The 19817-nt window shown below is 39.9% G+C and overlaps 1 protein-coding gene across 3 annotated transcripts; it reads right to left on the reverse strand.

Annotated features, from left to right (window-relative positions):
* Positions 1-100: 100 nt before the first annotated feature.
* On the reverse strand, positions 101-19817 carry RB195_012542 (uncharacterized protein; the record flags this gene model as incomplete). Of its 3 annotated transcripts, XM_064201953.1 has the most annotated exons (19): positions 101-157; positions 219-251; positions 4084-4203; positions 5806-5908; positions 5996-6139; positions 6746-6857; positions 9648-9764; positions 13086-13189; positions 14110-14251; positions 14313-14445; positions 14533-14649; positions 15578-15692; positions 15746-15890; positions 16486-16663; positions 17092-17223; positions 17831-17977; positions 18252-18321; positions 18388-18431; positions 19794-19817. In XM_064201953.1, 19 exons carry the CDS (start codon positions 19815-19817, stop codon positions 101-103), a joined length of 2037 nt encoding a protein of 678 aa, XP_064057833.1. The 3 variants fall into 3 exon arrangements, with proteins under 3 accessions (XP_064057833.1, XP_013303075.2, XP_064057834.1); XM_013447621.2 differs by lacking the exons at positions 101-157; positions 219-251; positions 13086-13189; ... (9 more) ...; positions 18388-18431; positions 19794-19817 and adding exons at positions 3953-4031; positions 5628-5696; positions 6485-6552; ... (2 more) ...; positions 10515-10592; positions 10652-10778 and having other exon boundaries at positions 4103-4203; XM_064201952.1 differs by lacking the exons at positions 101-157; positions 219-251; positions 4084-4203; ... (4 more) ...; positions 18252-18321; positions 18388-18431 and having other exon boundaries at positions 13039-13189.

The following is a 19817-nucleotide window of genomic DNA, read 5'->3' on the forward strand; positions in this document are numbered from 1 at the left end:
AGCATGGTGAGCTCCAATGAAAATTGCATAAATGATTTTATAGACACTTGCAGCGTGCAGAAACCTAGTGCTATGAGAAATTTTGGGTGAGAAATAAAATCTAACGGTTAATTCCAGAAAATTGGCCAAAGCTAAGATCGATCGTCGGAGAAACTGCCTGAAGACGGTGATAAGAGCACGATGGCGTCAGCACATAACAATAGAAACACAAAACCGACCGGTGATGAGTCCTCCGTGTGCCCGACAGCGAGCTAAAAGACAGGACGTGGCACCGGCAAGAAAGCGAAAATTGCTTGCATTGATGAATTCTCGGAGAATTCAACGGACAGGAATGATGATGGCACGCAAATTATGCAGAATTTTTCGACTATTTCTACTTCATTCTTCACTAGATTCTTTTTTTACGTTTCTTCCACGCACCTCAAACCTCTGCCCTTTCCTTCGTTGTCTGTTCTTTCTTTCCAGACTTTCTCCAAACCAACTACAAACTAGGAATTGACAATTTAGTAGATGTTTTTTTTGAGCATTTTCGCAATCGAACTGATTCTTTTGTGCTAATGCTCTGATTAGTAAGCAAACTGTTGTTTGACTCATATAACGAGTCACCATTCTAAGAGGTGCGGAAAGTTTTGACAGATTCTCATCAAGCATTGTGTGCCGAATTGTCATACCCATGACAGTCAACCAAGACATGAATGGAGAATGTAAGGCCCTGTTTCAAATATAGAAAGTTAACTATGGTATTTGATGGGGGGGAGGAAGTAGGTCTATGCATCAAGTCAGTGTTTTTATCCTCATCGACAAGTCTGGCACTAGTCTATCGACCCCGGAGGGATGAAAGGCTTGGTTTGCACTAGGCCGGAATCGAACCGAACGATCAGATTGGAGCCACATTTTTTCTTTTTCATCCAGATATTTATTATCTCAAAAAACTCCACGAAAATATCTGTATGCCTAACAATGTGACTGTGTAGTCGTCTGACAATCACATGCTTAATTTGTATAGATTTCATTTCATCCGCACAGGATAAGTTGCGTATAATTATTACTTTTAATTTTAGGCCCTATTAGACTGAACCCTTCTATAGATCCTAAGCGGAACCGGGTTATAAAAACAATTGAGAAGAAAAGAAAAGTTCATGAGTTAATGAAGTTCAAATTGGGGTAGTTTCTTTTAAAAAGTGACTGTATAAATTGAAATTTTTACTTAATTCATAACAATTCGGTGAGCAAAGGTCAGTTTCACAAATATTAAATATGGCATGCGTACGCGAAATACTAAATATCATGCTCCTTCTTTTCTGAAATTTTGTGACAGCGGAGCAAACACAGGTTAGGCTATCAATTATTACAACACAACTGTCAAAACCGAGATAATTATCTAACCAGCATTGGAGAGTAATGTGCACCCAATCTTTTAGTTACTTGAACTGTGCACAGTATCCGAAGAAGGTTCTTCGCTAGTGCATCAGCTTCACGAATTGTCCTCATTCTGAATTCGTGATGTGAAACTTCGTACCACTGAGGTTGACGTAGCGGGAGAAATCCGAGAGCTGTAATGTCATTATCATAGAATCATCAATCATCGCTGTTTTAGGAGAATGAAATACAATGAATTAGAGACGTCCTACACTAGAGCAGACGTTGAAGTGACATGAGAATTTCCTCTTTTTCCCGTGCTCATCATTTCATCAGTTAGTAACTTTTCCACCTTTGACATCAGTTCTCTAAAAAATATTTTTTATGAAGCGTTACGATCTTGGCTGGAAGATAAGGAAAGTTTTTATTCATTATTTGATTAATATCTATTCAATTATAATAGCTTAGCATTTGTAACTGTTTTTACTAATTTAATTATAATATTAAGCATCTGTATCAATACCGATTTCGTCTGTTCTCTCTTTCCCGTAATTTAATCCCATAATATTTTCTTTCCATCAGCTATCAAAATTTCCGTAGAAACAGCTAATAATTTCATAGGAAAAATCCAGCAGAAAAATTAATTTTAAGGATCACCTACACTGAATTACTAGTTCTACGTAATGGTACAAATGAAAAAAAAACCCTTTTGATCCTTTTTGCATAAGATAGAAAATGTGTTCTCAGCAAATAAAATAAGCTTCAGCCATTTCCGACGTTATCCTTCGAGTCGCCAATTTATTTCAGTTGATACAATAGTGATATAATACAGTAATCAGTAAGTAGTAACCACTTCACTCACGGCGACATCCGTCCACTGAGCTGAGAACCAAGCTGTTTTAAGATCCTTGCCCTCGGATCTGCATTGTTTGACGTGGATTCGCTGGGTATTTTTACTTCGTGAACAACAGCTGGTAATGTACTGCTCACCACTGAAATAAGCTCTACTTTAGCTTAATATTAATTGATATTATGCACTGTGGAAACAGTAACAGTGAAATAGTTTTCCCTTACATTCTTCAGGGTTAATTTCTGCAACACTTTAATGTTACGCATTCGAGACTGAAATTAGCGTTGTCTTATTGTCGAAAAGAGGTGAGTACAAAAAATAAAACATAAAATGCTACTGATGCACTGATTGATCATTAGCACATTGGCTGAACGTTTGATACCCACACGATTATAATTAATGATTTGTGAGGAAGACTACGTATATGGCGCTTATTTCCATTCACGCACACAAACTTCAAACACTGGAAAATTTCGAAAACCACACTAAGCTACCTGAGGAAATCCCATCGTCGATTTGCGAAGGCTGGGCGAACAATTGCTTTGATACCTCGTTTCTAGGCCGTACCTTTAAATGCGTTGTAAGAGCCAAACTATTCCGAGTAAGTGAAGTAGTTCGAAGAGGATGAAATTGACCACACCGACTTTTTTCTGTGAGCGAAGAGACTCACATATGAACAGTTTGTCGTTCAAAATGATAAAAATCTCTAGCAACAGATGCACACATGGAGTGTCTTCTTTAAATAACGTTTGAGATAGTTCATAAACGACTCTTCGGCAGGAATGACTAAGACCTTACTTTGAAGATGGAATGGAATAAAGTTCCTACCTGAAGCGAAGCCCTAATTAAATCCACTAGTAATACACATTTGCTAACTCCTTCATTTCTTTCGCTTCAGAAAAACTGTTTTTATGTCTGGAAATTGTATGATTTGGTTGATTACAATGCGAAGAGACTGTTGCTATGAGCGAATAAAGCGTCGCTACCTCATTTAGAATTTTTTAAGAAAATTTATGAAAAGAATTTTAAGAAACTTTTTTTCAGAATTGAGAATTCCTAAGCTATGCAGCGACGACGATCAAAATTTTGTCACTCCTCAACAAGTCCATTACTAACGCCACAAATAGATGATATAATCTGCCTCAAAGTATCTTCGTTCGAAAGTGCTCTCAGAAAACAGTACGACAATATCAACACGATACAATGAAAGCGAAATTTGAGGGGAGGGTGAACGGGTGAGAATGATATCTTTTTTTGCGTCGCTGATTTTGTCGCTCTTATAAAATCAAGCATCAGCTAGAGAGAAGCTTGAGGACCAAATTCGACGAAACGAGTAAAATATGTACGTCCGTTTTGCAGTTAATTCGAAAAAAAAGATATGTTCATGTGTCTTCGCGGCCCCATAAATGCTCGGAGCAAACCTATACTATCTTGTACGCATGCACATTGTAGGTAGAAAGATTAGCACGAAAACACCCTCCACGTTTGAAGTTTGACAGGGAGAAACAGTTGGCTTGGTTAGCAAGAGCGCGAAGTACTGCCGTGTCAAAACGAGCTGCAGCTCGGTGCAGACCGTGAGCGTTCTCGGCTTGAAGGACGCGGTGGAGTTAGCATCTGCGACTGAGGTGAGGCCTTGCTCATCTGTGCAGTCCGCCTGCAACAAGAAATGGTCCCGCCTCGATCGTAGTCAGTAGCCCCACTGTGCCGCTTCGAGCACAGCTGCTTACGCGACTGCACCTTGCTTCATGTTGTTTTGACTCTACTGTACGTTGCTATACTGGATACTGAACTATACTGGATTACCATAATGGACTTTTCAGCCCTACAAAACCTACGATTATCTATAGTTTAAATATTGCAAAAAATGGTCCTACTCTGGTCTCCGAGACTGACAGCACTCTTTCATTCGCTTGCGAAGCAGCGTTAGTCGGATAACGGTTCAGCTTTATTGGAGCCGATGTCGTCGGTTCAGCAGTGGAAGTTACTTGAACAGCCTATAAACAGCGCTGTTGCCACGATACATATGCACACCTTAATGTTTTGTTTATTTGATCCCTGACGACGTTTAAAACTTGCTTCAGAGACACAGTTAGTTACCCTTTTATTCAAAACTGATTCAACTTCTACAAGTTACAGCAATTCTCTCCATTTATATCCAGTGAAGCTATCTCCTACGTATCCTCAACAAGCAAACGATTGACCATATTCTTTAAGGTTCCGGTGCAAAAATTATAATCAAAGAAATAACTTTACTGTTGGAACATTTGTTTTCTTTCATCGTTAGGCTAATGGTCACGGACAGATAACAAAACATTTTTTCCATTTTGCAAGCTTAACATACTTTTTGCAAAATTTCTTGGCAAAATAGCGCTGTTTATGTATATAAACTTCTGTAAAATGCGAAATCCTGCAATCTTTATTCTGTCAATATTATTCACTTTTCGAATTTATTCTGTGGTTTTTCTGCGCTTGTCATTCCTTTTGCTCTACGCGCATACTACTGTTATCTCATTCTACTTCTTAGAAGAGTAGAGCAATGCTGATGAAAATATATTAGCTTTGCTAGCTCCTTTAGTAGCCAGAAACATTCTTACAAATTGTTTCGTATGGTCAAAGATACTCTCTAATTTTCCATCATAAAGATCGCCAAGCGCGGGCTGCAGCGGTGCTCCACTGCGCGACGTAATTCATTCCACCGTCGTCACCGTACAGAGTGGGCACCAATGAGCGGGTGTGAACAAAGAAGAACATCTCCAGCCGTACCACTGGTTATGAAAGAATATTTGGAGAAGAAGGTAGCCGCTGTCCCAGAAGCTACACAGCGGCGTGGAGAAAAGACTCTCCTGATCAGATTTTGCCCATATTCCAAGGACATGTGTCTCCTCGTCCCGCAGTGGCTGGTGTTAGACTCCGAACAATTTCGTATTGCAGTGTGTATATATGAGGTGGGCTATTTTTTAAGGTTTTTTTGTGACGTAGAGTATACGCGTGCATCTGAGGATTGGCTATATGTATATATACAAATACGAAGGTGGTTGCAGCTTATGTACACCGCACGAGTTCTTGAGCCTTTAGTTAAATGTACGTCACTTTTTTCGAAGCGTAAGAAACGGCATTTTCCACGCCGTTTTTTTACGAAGATTGGGAAAGGGTGAGCGGAATTGGGTCCCACAATACACTGCCTGAACTCCACGCTTTCGCTGTGGGTTCTGCACCACGTCAAAATCGTGATACACTGCCTTTAAGAAAGTGTTTAGAAGACGTCTCTAAGTACTGTGTGAAATGTTCGGTTACACAGTCTACTCCTCCGCCATCTATTCCTGTTTCATACTGCACTTGATATATGAGTAATAGTTTGAAATGGAAGAAAGTTAGAATTTGAAGTAATTGTATCTACAGTATCTAATTTGGGGCTCACTTTAAATGTTGGAGGAGGGTGTGTAATTGTTAATTCAAGAAGCACTTGTGTTCCAGAGCGCGGTATGCTCTGTAAAATATGTGATTAACCGTGAAGTACACAGGAGATAGTATCTTGAAGTCGAACAATTTTCTGAGGCCATAAGAAACTCACAGAATTGAAATAATTCTATATTTACCACTGATAACGTCTCTAATCCTTTGCTTGGCGCTGCTGAAGAAAATAATGGAATGTTCTTCGAAGATGCCTGCACTCGATGAGGAACTCGTTGAGTAGTTACTCTAGAAAGGATGTTTGCGCATTCCACAACGAAATAATACATGAGAGTTGCTAATGCTTTGCTTATTACGTTACACTTAATAAAGTACCTTGGAGGAGTCGGAGACGGCAACGACATAGTCAGCATGGGGAAAGAAGGCTCTTCTTCCGTAGTTTGCGACATGTCCTTGTAGTCCGGAGAATAATCAGTGGGCTCCATCGGTGCACCGGGGTTCGGATTAGACGAAAAAGAGCTGGAAAACGTGAATATTCTTTTATAAACGATGAGATTTCCAGTTATTCTTTCTTATTCTTATAGAATATTCTTTTATAAAGGATGAGAGTTCCAGTTGGGGCTTTTTAGAACTGTCTTTTTAGCGTTTCAACTTGTAATCCTTCACCGAATGATTCCGTGAAATACGCTTCCTTGTGTATTTGTTGGCCTGTGCGCCTCTCTTCACTTCATAGACCTTTTTTTCTCTAACGGCTGGAAATTGCGAGTCTTCTCTCATGAATTGTCCTTTAATTTTTAAAAAGTTTCAATAAAACTGAATTTTAAAAGAACCTATTCCTACAATTAGCCTTCAAAACAACCTCACATCGAAGACTCCGAATGACCAGCTTCAACGCCTATCTCACAGTGGAACTCATCCGACCCGTCGCTGCACTGCGGCACACCATCACAGACCGAAAGAAGACCATGTTAAGAAGTAGCAAAACAACTTTTCTGCAAACGCTTACCTGCGTTATAGGAATTTTTTCACGACGTGATTGGCAGGTAAATTCTCGCTCGTTTGGAGTTTTCCTGAAACAAGATCGTGGAGCACATGCAGTGAGTCTGAATGACCAAGAAGACGCACTTGCAAAGCATTTCATCCTCACCATGAGGACAATGTCGCTTGCCATCGCATCTTTCTTCGTTGAGAATACATTCGCCACTTTTCGAGCAGTGGAAGAGTCCATTCCCACAAACTGTAAAACGAATCTCGGACTTTTATTTGAACTTATATTATATATGAGAAGAAGAACTAAATTAGTTATTTATTATTTCCGCGCTTGTTGTATGGACAACGAGTTGTTGGACAGAAATGACTTCACGCACAACTTCATCCCTATGAAAAAAAAATGTTTTTTCCATGAGAACGCCTTTTTTCTACTGTATACCAGCTTTTAAAGGTGCCCTAAAATTCCATAGATAACTCCGATCATAGATAAGTTACCAGGGACAAAGTGAGCGCTATCAGTGCGTATAGCGTGTGCGTACGCCTGGGATATTTTCTTTTCTCGCGAGTTTTTTTAGAACTTATGTTTTTCTTAATCGCTTCGGCCCTTTTTGTTTTTGGGGACGAACAGAAATAAATCATACAGTGCAGTTTAAGTTGGACACTGTCAATTACGGTAGAGATTCATCATTTAAACGGCTATTCATTTCAACGTCTCAGACAGGCTTTTCAGAAGTCGGGCGAATCAGAAGCCAATTTAAAAAAAAAAAAACTAGTTAGAAAACCATTATCAAGAAAAAAAAAGGGTAACAAGGAGGTAACAAAAAAGCATGTGTCTCTCCACAAAAATGAAATTGGACTTATCCATGGGATTTTAAGGTAATACTACTGCGATGCATTATGAGAAGTTTTTTTTTTTCTTATAAACACAGTGCAATAAAACAGAGTCATCGCATTGTGCAAATGCTACTATTTGTTTAACTGTTCGTTCCTACTCCAGTATGGAAGCAAATTTGAAGGTCTGGAAGTTTTTGATTTTAGCTTCATGTCAAGCTTTCCTCGGTCTGATTACAGTTGTTCTCTCTTCACTCCTATTTTCGTTTTCTAATATAAAAAGGCTTAAATGTCTTAGTACCGCTATAAGAAATCTTTATGTCTTCTAGAACCGTCGATGTTTTTGAAAGTTGCGAAACTTTCAGAGATAAGGTAACGAGGTAAGCTTATATTCCAGAATAGATTTTGTTGGCAGTCGAAAGCAACTTCTTCGAAAAAGTTGACCGGCGACTGGACGACTTGGCATTGTTTTCACTGAAAGCGGCCGCTGTGTTTGTGGTCCTCTTCGCAAACAAACGTTGTCTTTTTGTTCGGGATGAAGATGAAACGTTTTCACTGTTCCAGTGATCTTAGCCTACTTTAAAATTGGACTTTACGAGTAGTTAAATAGAGGAGTTTCCAATTAGTCGCATCTTTTGAATACTCAATTTATTAGAATAGTGGTAAAATATCGTAATTTTCCTACATCATTGGAACCAATTAAAAATTAAAGTATATCTAATTGTTTCTGAAAATCTCTGGTTCTTCAAACTGACAAAATGCATATCTTTAGGGTTTATGGATTTTAAGGCAAAAGCATTAAAGCCAGCATCCATTAGTTAATGACCGCGGATCGACAGCGATTAACCAGTCTGTTTCGCACTGGAAAGATATTTATCACAGCTGACTGTAAACATGAAAATTGTCAACAACCGAAATCCTAAGTGGTTTTCAAATGTTAATTTACCGTGAGCAGAATCTACCCACTCATTAGGGAATGGAATATCTTTCTTTTAGAGAAATTAACACACCTGACTTCTTGCGGCTGATCTGCAGGAGGCAAAAAATTATTAAGAAATTATTTTTGCTCAAAGATAAGAACGGAGCAGCACAGCAGGAACAAACAGTTGACTAATTTATTTATTCACATACACCAATGGTGTACAAGAAAAGAAATGGGAAAAGAATCATATTTTGTCTCGGTAAGAAAATTTTGCAAAAACCGCCACTCAATTTATTGTCAGGGGAACATGACGCTGTCCTTTTTGTGGCGGCTAACATGCTGAACATGTCGTTCTCCTACTCCAGAAAGGGGAAAATCCTCTTACGACATCTTTTGGCATAATCCAGAGAGCTTAGCATTGGTCAAAATAACGATATCTCAGGGTTTCGACTGCCGGAGGGCCTAAGGAGCACTTAGGGACTCGAGGTGACCTATGATAGTCAATTCAAATTATATTACATCTGGTTCCTTCGATTTTCTTTTTTTATTTCTGTCTTCTACTACCTTTTGTCACTGCTTAGACCTAAAGGCACTAGCAACTCAAGGATCATTGTTCAGTTCTTACAGTCCAGAGCTTTTGTTCGTGTTATGAACAAATATTTTCAGCGGATTAATAATGTGATGCTGGTTTTTTCTTTGTTGTTTAAAGAAGAAGAAAAACGCTATGAAAAGAAAATGCTAAAGAAGCTCTGAGCGTATTAGGAATATCTGCTAATAACACATTGGTAGTAGTACAAGTGTAAAACACACTTGGTAACCGTGACGAAATGCTCCAGAATTCTCTTTTCAATGGCTTCAAATTAATTAATTCCATTGATTTTTTCTTTTGTTTTTGTTTTTCCATATGGCTGAAATACATGACGACCAATGCAATAAAAATCAAAAGAAATAAAACAAAAAGCTCATTTTCGCTGTTGCGTTAATTGGATTGGAAGCAAATCCGATATGTTGGCTTACGAATAAAAACCAGATTTTAATCGAATACAAAATTTAGGAAGTGAAATGCTGCATTTCTCTAATATATTCAGTTGGAGAAGTTAGAAAATGGTAGCGGAGACCTGTTTACTAAACATATCTCTATCAAATGCTCATATAGTTGATCACAATGCTCTAGCACGATACCAGAAATGGAGACAAATGTTCTCATCGAGAAACCACTCTATTCGACTTCAACAACGCCTAATCGCTGGAATATTCGCCTCACTGCTACATTATGTGACTCACCATCACAGTTCATCTCGTCTGTTCCGTCGCTGCATTCCGCGATTCCATTGCATCGACGATTTGCACCGATGCACTGCTCCGAAACAATGCAAGCGAAATCGTCGGCGGCGCAAAGAGCTAGAAAAAGGTGAGATTAGGAAGATCAATGTGACACGAACTTGCTTCTTCGTGCTTATCGGCTTGACTCCTACGGAGCTTCACTCAAGAAAAGAGGTCAGTCCTTCTTAGATACTTGAAAACGTACGACAGTTCTGTTCATCTTCTTCAAGCGAGCAGTCGTAACGCCCGTCGCATCTTTGCGACAGTGGAACGCACTGCTCCGACAACGAACAGTGGAATGACGTCGAGTTGCAGGTTGCAGGGACTGAAAATTTTTTCGAAATTTACAGGAGGAAAAGTCCATTGACCTTTAAAAAAGATGGTGGCAAAACCCGGTGTGGGTTAAGAATAGTCTCCAGGAATAAAGTGAGATTATCAGGAAATGTGTCAGCACCATAGCTATGCGCTGACCAGCAGTTCTGCACAACTGTAAAAAAACATAAGGATGGTTTAGACTCATAACCAGCAGCAGGAGCAAATCCGGTGCAGCCGGAACTTCATCGTACAAGCCTGAGTAAGTGGAACGCACGCTAATTATCCAAGAATTCTCTTTCTAACTTTACAACTCTTGTTGGATACATTAGAAACACCAACAAAGGTGTGACATTTTAGAAAACGGTGGAATATTCTCTAACATAATACTCCCTAACATACATTTTCTAGAAAACATTTTCCTACGAGTTCGCCTGGCAGTGATAAATACTGTCAAGGTTTTTGAGCAGTTTTGATAGAAAAGGATCCTGGAACGCTCATCAAATGTTTCTTTACCTCCTCCACTGATACCACAACTCTTCACATTGTAGTCGTAATTGCAGTTTTGAGTACCGATCACATCATAAACGAGACCTCAACAGGATTTCTTAGAGACTAATACACATGAAGTTGTTAGCGTTTTAAAGTAATACCAGTTTTGCAAAGTTTTCGATAAGTTCGAAATCCATCACTTTGCCATCGACAATGATAGAACTCAGGACTGCATCCATAGCCGAGAAATTGTCCCAAAGTCGTTTTAAAGAGTCCAGCTTCCTCCATTAAAACACTGCGGCAAATCAAGAATATAGGAATCCGAAGCTGATATTTCACCAAAATAAAAAGCACTCCCCACCTATCATTACAATAATTAGGGGATATAGGCTCCAGTGAACCAACATCAAGAAGATCAATTGCTTTTCCAGAAATCGAAGCTAACAAAGACGAAATGATTATCAAATACATACCAGAGAAGGAAATCGAGGAAGAACAGGATTAGGAGTCTACGAAGGGGGCGTTCCCGGGGGCGGAGTCAAGGCGACAATGGATGACAGCACAAAGGTGGTGGCTAGGACAAGAATTTCCGGACACGAAAAAAGCTCCGTGAGTTGACAGTCCGGAATAGGCGTGGCAGGGATTTGCCGTGCATAATGTGAAGAGATCCAGATTTCAAAGTAATACTGGTTGGCTAGGATCAACATTAGAGCTAGGGAAGCGATGGGACTTATTGTGTATAACTCACTTGGAAGCTGCTCAGTGTTGAGGTACTAAATTATTATGCAGTTCTGCAAAGGCCAGCCAAAGTTTGATTATCGTGCCTCTTCACAGCCGCGTATTCACTCCTCAGTGCTCTGCGGCTGCTTGTCCTCAAAGAGCACAAACAGAGCACAGACCAACATCAGGTCCCCTATCATTGGATCATATGGGAGGCAGACGCCTCAAAACACGAAGACGAATTGATGACTTCAAAACTCATAACTCGCAGTGCCGATTAATATTTTTTAGCCCAGCGTAAAGAAAGAACGTGATAAGCAAAGAAAAAGAAGAAAAATATTGAGAACTCAATTCCAATAGCATCGCAACCAAACCAAGTAGACTGAGGCCACTTTGCGAGCAAGCTTGAGCTCATCACACTGAAATTGCAGGAAAAGTTGACATTTCACTTTTGAGTCGACCAGGTCCCGTATTTGCTCTAACACCCATGAATTCGCCTCAAACGAGAGCACTGCAGACATGCTGAGGGACGTTACTACTCTATCTGTTGCTATGCATGCAGATAGAGTAGTAACATATGGAAATATGGCTGTAGCAGGGGTTGAAATAATACTTGCTGCTGTGAAAAAAATACAATCTAGTCCTTGACAAACATAAAGGCAGCGTATCACGAAACATGAGTCTCCGTGGACAGATGTGAAGTTCCGGACGTAGATTACGAGTACCAGCATGGTACCGCTCAATTTCCCCTAATCATCCTGAAAAACAGCGTGGGAACCGCCCTAATTCCTACGAGATACGTTAGAACGCGCCATCTCTGTAGATGGTCGAGTTTCCTCGACCTCATTGATCTCATTGAAGGCATATGAAGAGCTTCAGAAGTATGTTTCTCAAAGCTCGAAATTTATGTTTTGATCGGAGACCTCACTGATCTTCTTTCAGGTTTCCCAACTACGTCAGTTTTGCGATTTGTTGCGTTTAAAGGGAGCGACCCGAAATTGAGCTGCCCAGTCCTCGAAATCCCCGTGATCGATAGACCTAAGCACTCCTGCACGTGATTTAGCATTCTGTGCAAGTTTCGACTCAACACTTTTTTGAATCTCCTCCAGTGAAACAGATTTGTTTGCATAGGGTGACCACCATCGCCTTAATCGGAGCGCTAAGAAAAACCGTGCCCAGCGAAAAATTACTTGAAGAAATTACAGGGGAAGGTGTTACTGTTCGTTTTCCCCTACGAGGCAAGCCAGAACGTTTGTAAACGCGCCGGTCCACTCAGCAGCGTATCTGCTTGAACCGGCTGCTCATTATCGTTCTCGGGCGTAAACAAGAGTGACCCATCCTAAGGGGTCCTCGTAGCAAAAAACGACAAGGTCTTTTCGCATGCCGTTTTTCTGGACCGACTAGGAAGGATTGACCGTGATCACGGTCACTCTCGTAATCTACGCCACGAACCCTATCTTTCCACTTCTATCATATTTATTCTTTATTGTCATTTTCATGGTGTGCCGTCTTTAACGTCACCTGTGAAACTCACGAACTTTTTAGATGATGTCCGTAAGATATAGGAACAAATAGAAGCCCTGTTAACAGTTGCAGGATCAGTAAAGATGCGCCAAGTAATTATCTACGCAAGTTCCTTTCCTATCCCAAATTTCTATTCTGATACACTTTATTCTTGATCTTTGATCTTCTCCCAATTTATAGCTGTATCTAGATCTTCTGTGTACAAACCTTGCCTGTTCTCCAAAGCATTACACACTGTGAGAGCCCGCATAACCATCTGCTCCATTCTTAAATATTTATTCGCTTATATATCAACAAAAATTGTTTATACAATCACATTAGCATAATCTAACACCCCATGTACAGCTTCACCCCTCTCGGCTGTTTTTTTCATCTCTTCGAAATACTCGATGGCGCATTTCTTGAAATTTTCTGCCTCCTCTGGATGGCTCAGATCGGCGACGTCGTCGCAAATGCTGAAACAGCAGTGAACAATTACGAAACAAACAATAATCCTAGCATTTTCTGTAGAAGCGTAAAATCACATGAGACTGGTATTTTTATGTGCGATTTTAGGTTTTAGGTAAGGTTTTGAGTTAACCATACCATAGAAGAAATGTTGCACTGACTGCTAACTCTATGTTTGTGATAGCAACACAGACACTGAAAGCTGTATCAAGTCTTTAAAGAACGTGCCACCACGTTCTTCCAGCTATTGAGGTGGAGAGTAATACGTGAATTTTTTTCTTTCTTACAGACGTAGAAATGCACACAGAAATAGAAATCTCTGGAACAGAATTTTATATTGATACAGAATTTCTTGCTGTACAAAATAGTGTGCTGGATTTTAAAATTTGTTCTTTTCTTGTGTTTTGTTTTCGTGTTAGAACAGAATTTCAAGTGGACAAAACGAAGTGTTCATAGATGTCATTGGTTGTCTGCATTTAATCGATGTAATAAAACGGATGACGCTTTTGAGATGTGATGTGCATGAAAGGCAATGAATATTCATTTTTGAAACACAAAAATATTTACAAGCAATTTATAAACGTTACTGCTGATCCTGCTTTACCCATTTTCATATTCCATCCACGCAACTACGCTCCACACAACCCTTCTCTTGTCTCCTGTTATCCATATCCTCATTACCGAAACTTCGCCTTTAAAGCCGCACTTCTGATTTAACCTATCTTTACACTTCCAGCGATAAAAAATTGCTGATAAATTTGATTAAAAAAGTCTTTTTAGTTCCAGCGATAGGTGGCAATTCTAGAAGAATGAAGTTCGAGAGGAATATATATGGAATATGCGTGAACTATTGTGTGAAAAAACGGCAAAAATCAAAAAGTATTTGAATTTTGACCAGAACATAAGTATCGAACTTCGAGAAACGTACTTCTCAAGCTCTTCATATGGCCTCTTCCCCATTTGTCCCATTTGCATATTGCTAGCCGTTGATGTGATTGTGAAATCATCTTGGTTGAGTTGAGTGTCTGGGGCAGCTAGGCAATCCCCCCGTAGAATCTTTGCTGGTAAATCTGCATAAAATAAATTCCCAAATATATAATAGAACACATTCCAAAATAACTAAACCCTCACCTGGTTCGGCAGTGATTGGCCTTCCTAGACCAATACCATCAGTGATCCCATCTCGAACCGCATTCACCATTGCTGGAGCTGTTCGGAATCCACCAGTGACATAAACGATAGTTTTCTCGAAGACTGGGCGAATCTAAGACTAAGCTGTTGAAAAGGTAAGAAAAAATAAAACAAATAAAATAAATAAAAAGATGTGCAGACAAAACAGAAGATCGCCGACTTTTGCTGCGAACTCCAGGAAAAATGCTTCTCGTTTTCTGGTCGAATCGCGCATATGTTGGAATGCAAGTCGTTCAATATTTCCACCAGAGAGCTCTACAAAGTCAAATCCACAATTCTGAAAAACCGAAAATTACGGTGTATTAGGGAATGATGTAAGGAGTGAATAGATGTTGGAATATTGAACATTCTAGACCACTAGGGTATGGAGAACACCTGTCAAATTTTAAGACTTCTGTCAAGCACATCCGGCTTCTGGTATCACATAGACTAGTCCCCGTTACTAGGAGTCAGATGTAGCTGCGTTGAAGGAGACTACTCAGCGATTTTCTGACATTATCATCCTTTGATAAACCAGCGAACTGATAAACAGCGATAAAGAAAAGAAACGTAGTATATGAATAATACGGATAGTTCCTCAAACCACTTTCACTTCACTTTTCACTTTCACTTTTCCAATCTGTAGTAGCACAAATGATCTAAATGGATTGATAAATGTGATAAATGGATGCAATGTAAAATGTAATAAAAAGACTGCAATGCTTCATATGTACTTCTTTTTCAAATTTGAAATTAATCTATTACAGCAATGTAATTAATGAGCTTATACAAAACTAGAACATCAACAGAATTGAATAATAATCAAAAATAAGCCTGGTTTGGAGATGGATAGAAGGTACAAACCCGTACTTCTTTAAATAGTGCCGAAGGGAATGAAACAATTACATTTAGTTACATTAAAGGAGATTGTAGTGTTTCGAATAAGAATCTCCGCATCACAATATATAATGAATTATAATAAGCCTTCAAAAAGTTATTATTTGCTGATAACGTGTCAAAATCCCTTTCATCTCGAAAAGAGACATATAGACATAGAATAGCACCACTTTCAGAATGAAAAAAAAACACCGGAAAAAGTTAGTGCAGATTATACAAACTTCATATTTCCGTTGTTTTTATTATCTGGTCCAGAATTGGAGGATGATTCCTGAGACAGCTCACGTATTTCCTTTATACCACCGAAGTCTTCGGAACAAAACCCTAACCTCCATCATCTCGCACATGAGCTTCGCATCATCCACGTTTAAGCCATTGTCTTGGAATTCCACTGAGTTCGTTTTGATACCCACTAGAAAACCAGTGGATGCGTGCACTTCACTCCTAAATTACTTTTTTTTAAAATGTCTTTTCGAAGATATTTGAATGATACTTACCGAATTCCATCAAATATCTCTCGGACAACTCTCATTCTGTTTTCTGGCGATCCTCCGTACTGATCAAAGCGTTTATTAGTGATCGGTGACATAAACTGCGACAGGAGGTATCCGTGAGCTGCGTGGATTTCCACACCATCGAATCCTGCATAACAGAGAAAAGTTAATGAGACAGTCCTGGACCGCCCAAATTTCTTCAGTAACACCTTCTACTGCAAATTACAGGAAGAAGTGCATAAAACAGCGGAAACGTTATTGGATCCAAAACAATAAAAAATATGTGTTCGTTCCGCTGGAGAAACTACTCTTCTTCAGAAAAATAGTAATTAGTTTTCAGCTAGTACCTTCTAACTAGACCTATATTAAGAGTGTTCCGTCGCATAGTTAAAAACAATACACTCACCGAATACTGACATGTAATAACGCCAAGAGTGGAATTTTCTGACTAGACTGTGCGAAGAAACAGTTGTTCGGCTTAAATCCAAAAAAAAAACACTCCTGCCTACTTTTTTCACTCTCTTGACTCCCCGTAGTATCTTTTGCCAGCTTCCACAAATGCAAACTTATGTTCCAGAACCTTTTGAGGCAGTAACGTAAAGAAAGTGAGAAAAACAACAGTCCATAAGCACAACCCACAGTACCGCGTCGGTGAATCTACCGTAGACGCCTAAGCAGCGGTCACTTTACACCAACAACTTAACCATTGTTAGTTTCCAATGCAATGTGGAACTTGAACTTGCCTTGCTCAAATGCAAACTTTGCTGCGTACACGAACCGGTCAATAACTTCGGTCTTGATCTGCTCTAGAGACAATGGTATCGGTTTGCCGAAACCCATGAATCGCCTGTTAGCTGTTAGTTGTACATCAGAACATGAGAAAGGTTGTTTGTTTATGAGATCAGGAGTTTGGCGTCCTGCCTGAAAAAGAAATGTTTTCCGAAATTCTGGAGTACTTACTTACTTAAGATGGAATCGAGCAGTAGTCTTTTAAGGAGTAATATCTCGAGAGTCCTGCTTCTTAACAGTGAGGAGTTCCTAAGGTACCTCCTCCATATGTCCATAAACAGTTCGGTTTTTTAAAAAAAATCGCTTGAAGTGGTGTAGGCAATTAAGTACAAAGTCGTGCAGCCCTTAATCGTTTGCACATATTTATGTGTTCAACATCAACATAATCTCAAAAGAAAAAATTAAGATTGACGAAAGAACATTACTAACTAAACTAAACACTGTTTAAAATATTCCATCAGGAAAGAAAAACACAGAATGTACACAGTACGGGTCAAAACCACGGTTCAGAAAAGCTGCAAATGCAAAAAGGTAGAGAAAGATCATGACATCCGACTCACATGTGATAGTTGGGCTATAGCAAGCGCTCCATCCGCTTTCATCACTTTCACCCATTTGTGGCAAGCGTCTCGGAGTTTCTCACAATCGTTCTCCTTGCTAAAGATTACGTTTCCTGCAGCTTCAAGGTTCCACTGGAAAAACGCCACAATTTGACAGACTATATATATTCCAGAAAAAAAGAAGGAAAAACGGCGTAGTTTCAAACCGGATGTCGGAATCACACGACTGGATATTTGTCCTAATTTTGAAACGAATAGTGGGGCCATAACTACCGGAACCCCGGTTTAGTTGCAGCCGAGTTCGACGCGGGACGGTGGAGCGAACGGTTGAGATCGAGGTGAGACCACCTGGGTCCACGCGGAAGTTTCAATGCAGAAATCAGTGAAATTAGTGAGGCCCTAGCTCGATCCCAACCGCTCGCTCCACCGCGCCGCTTACATAACTGATCTCTCGTTCTCATTTAACTACTTAAAGAACCACTTGAGAGTAAAATAATGAACTATATGCAAAAATTTACAGTCAGTAAGTGGCTGAGCAATCGTGTCAGATAACGGAAACCTGGATACTAGTGATGACTAACGGAATAATGACTAACCTATACGGCGACACCACCGTAATATTTAGCAGATGCAATAGTTTTATATTGCTTTCACAACACAAATAAAAAAATGACGAGTTAAGGGAAAACTTCCACTATTATTTTTAACAAAAAAAACGATGACTTGAAGGACAACTAACCGGATCAACACAGATGTTCCCCGTTAGGATCATTCCAAATTTTCCACGTCCCCATTTGTCGTAGAGATTAATGATTTCCTGTGATGGAATACCACGTTTCGCATAATCAGCGGGATCCCACGAGCTTATCCTTTCGGTCAAAGCGGCCTGAAAGAGTAATTCGTTGCAGTAAGAATAATTATAGACTTCCATTTGTAGCATTATAAGCAGCAATCATATATACTACTATGTGACAAAATTATAAGAAATGGTATAAACTTCAAAATCTTCATTAAACAAATGAACACGAATGACTGAATTATGTGAAGGTCCGCATTAATGTTAAGGTGGACCAGATCAATTAATTCACTTACTATTCTCCTAGAAGTATTCAACGAACATTTGCTGGGAAACGACGAATTAAATACTTAACTTGAGAAACCGATTTTGAGCTGTGCGACCATTGCGGAACGTCAATCTTTCTCCAAGAATTGATACATCTGTTTCTACGGCTGGAAGACGAGCATGAATACTCTTGACAGACGACATTCTGCGCAGAAAAAATAAAGTAATCGCACTTTGCAGGTGGATCGATGTGCTTTCCTCCGGGAGCAAACAAACGCTATGCCGTCGAAAACGACCTTGTACACCTTCTTCTAATACCCGTTATCGAGTGTGTCGCAACTTCTCGAAGTTTCTGTGATTGATTGCTAGGATAGAGCTTATCGGGAACAAGTGACAAGTTAAATGGAGCGTATCACGGAATTGACGTAGCAAGGAAACCTCAGGAACTACCTCAGGTGGTGCGCTTCATCATACGAAAACAGTGGAGACTAGAGAAGAACAAGAGAAATTGAGAGTTCTAGAGTTATCTCGTTGGAAATTAAAAAAAAAACGGCGTTTTCAATGCCGTTTTTTTACGACGATTCGGGGAAGTAAAGCAGAGCTATACTGGGTTCTGTAATCCACAACCCGAGCTCTACGGGTTCCTTCGGGTTTCCTCACCACGTTAATTTTGTGATACGCTAGCTTAAGGTAATTGTTGAATTAGACTTTTTCGATGAAAGTGTGCTATGGCCCCTTTCCCCTTGGAGCGCGACAAGCTCCTAGGAGCTCTTTTTTCTTTCTGACACTTTTTTCCTTTTTCGTATCTCTCCATGACCAGGGTTACGTAGTCTTACCGAGTAACTATTTCTGGTGTCTGTTTTGCTCCTTAGAAGGTTGCAATATCGTAGTTTGTAAGGATTTAATTTCCGGATTTTTTCCGAGTAGTTTCCGACTGATACTCTTCATAGTCGTAGTAGTGGAAAAATCTTCTAGTTTGAAAGTTTTCTTAGAGGAAACCATGAGCATCTCCTCGAAAACCTGGGTTTGTGATTCTGGGATTTCGCAGCAATCACGATTACAAAAAAAACTTCAATCGTGTATAGTTACACGAATAAATGAAGAGGAAATAAAAACCATACAAACTAGAGACGCTCTAACAGCAAAAGAGAAAAGGATTTTGGTAATACTAGGCCATCCTCTTAACGCTTTATCACCAAAAAAAGTGGAAACTGAAGAATAGCAACAGGAAATGAGAGTTCTCAAGAGCTTGTCGCTTGCAGTCTATAGAGAAGGGCCCCTTCACAGGCAGCAGCTGGAACCGAGGTGGGACCATCGCAAACCGCAACGATCGGTAGTGCCAGCAAGGATTTCCGCACGCTCCTAACCGTTATGCTCCACCGCACCGCCTCGAAAGAAGCCGCGTACGCAATTGCACCGTGCTTCATGTCGTTCTGGCCTTTCTATACCAAACACAATTGATGCAATTGAGGTGAGCCCTGAAGCTCAAACGCCCCGGTACGCCAAAGGACAAGACAAGGTAATCTTTTACAACGACAACGCTCGGCTACATGTTGCAAAAATCGTCAAGGAAACATGGTGGCGCTTCAGTGGGATACTCCAACTGCCGTATTCATAAGAAATTGTTACTTCCAACTACCACTTGGTCCGGTCGACGACTCAT

Source organism: Necator americanus, chromosome V, assembly GCF_031761385.1.
Source record: "Necator americanus strain Aroian chromosome V, whole genome shotgun sequence".
NCBI classification, from domain to species: Eukaryota; Metazoa; Nematoda; class Chromadorea; order Rhabditida; family Ancylostomatidae; genus Necator; species Necator americanus.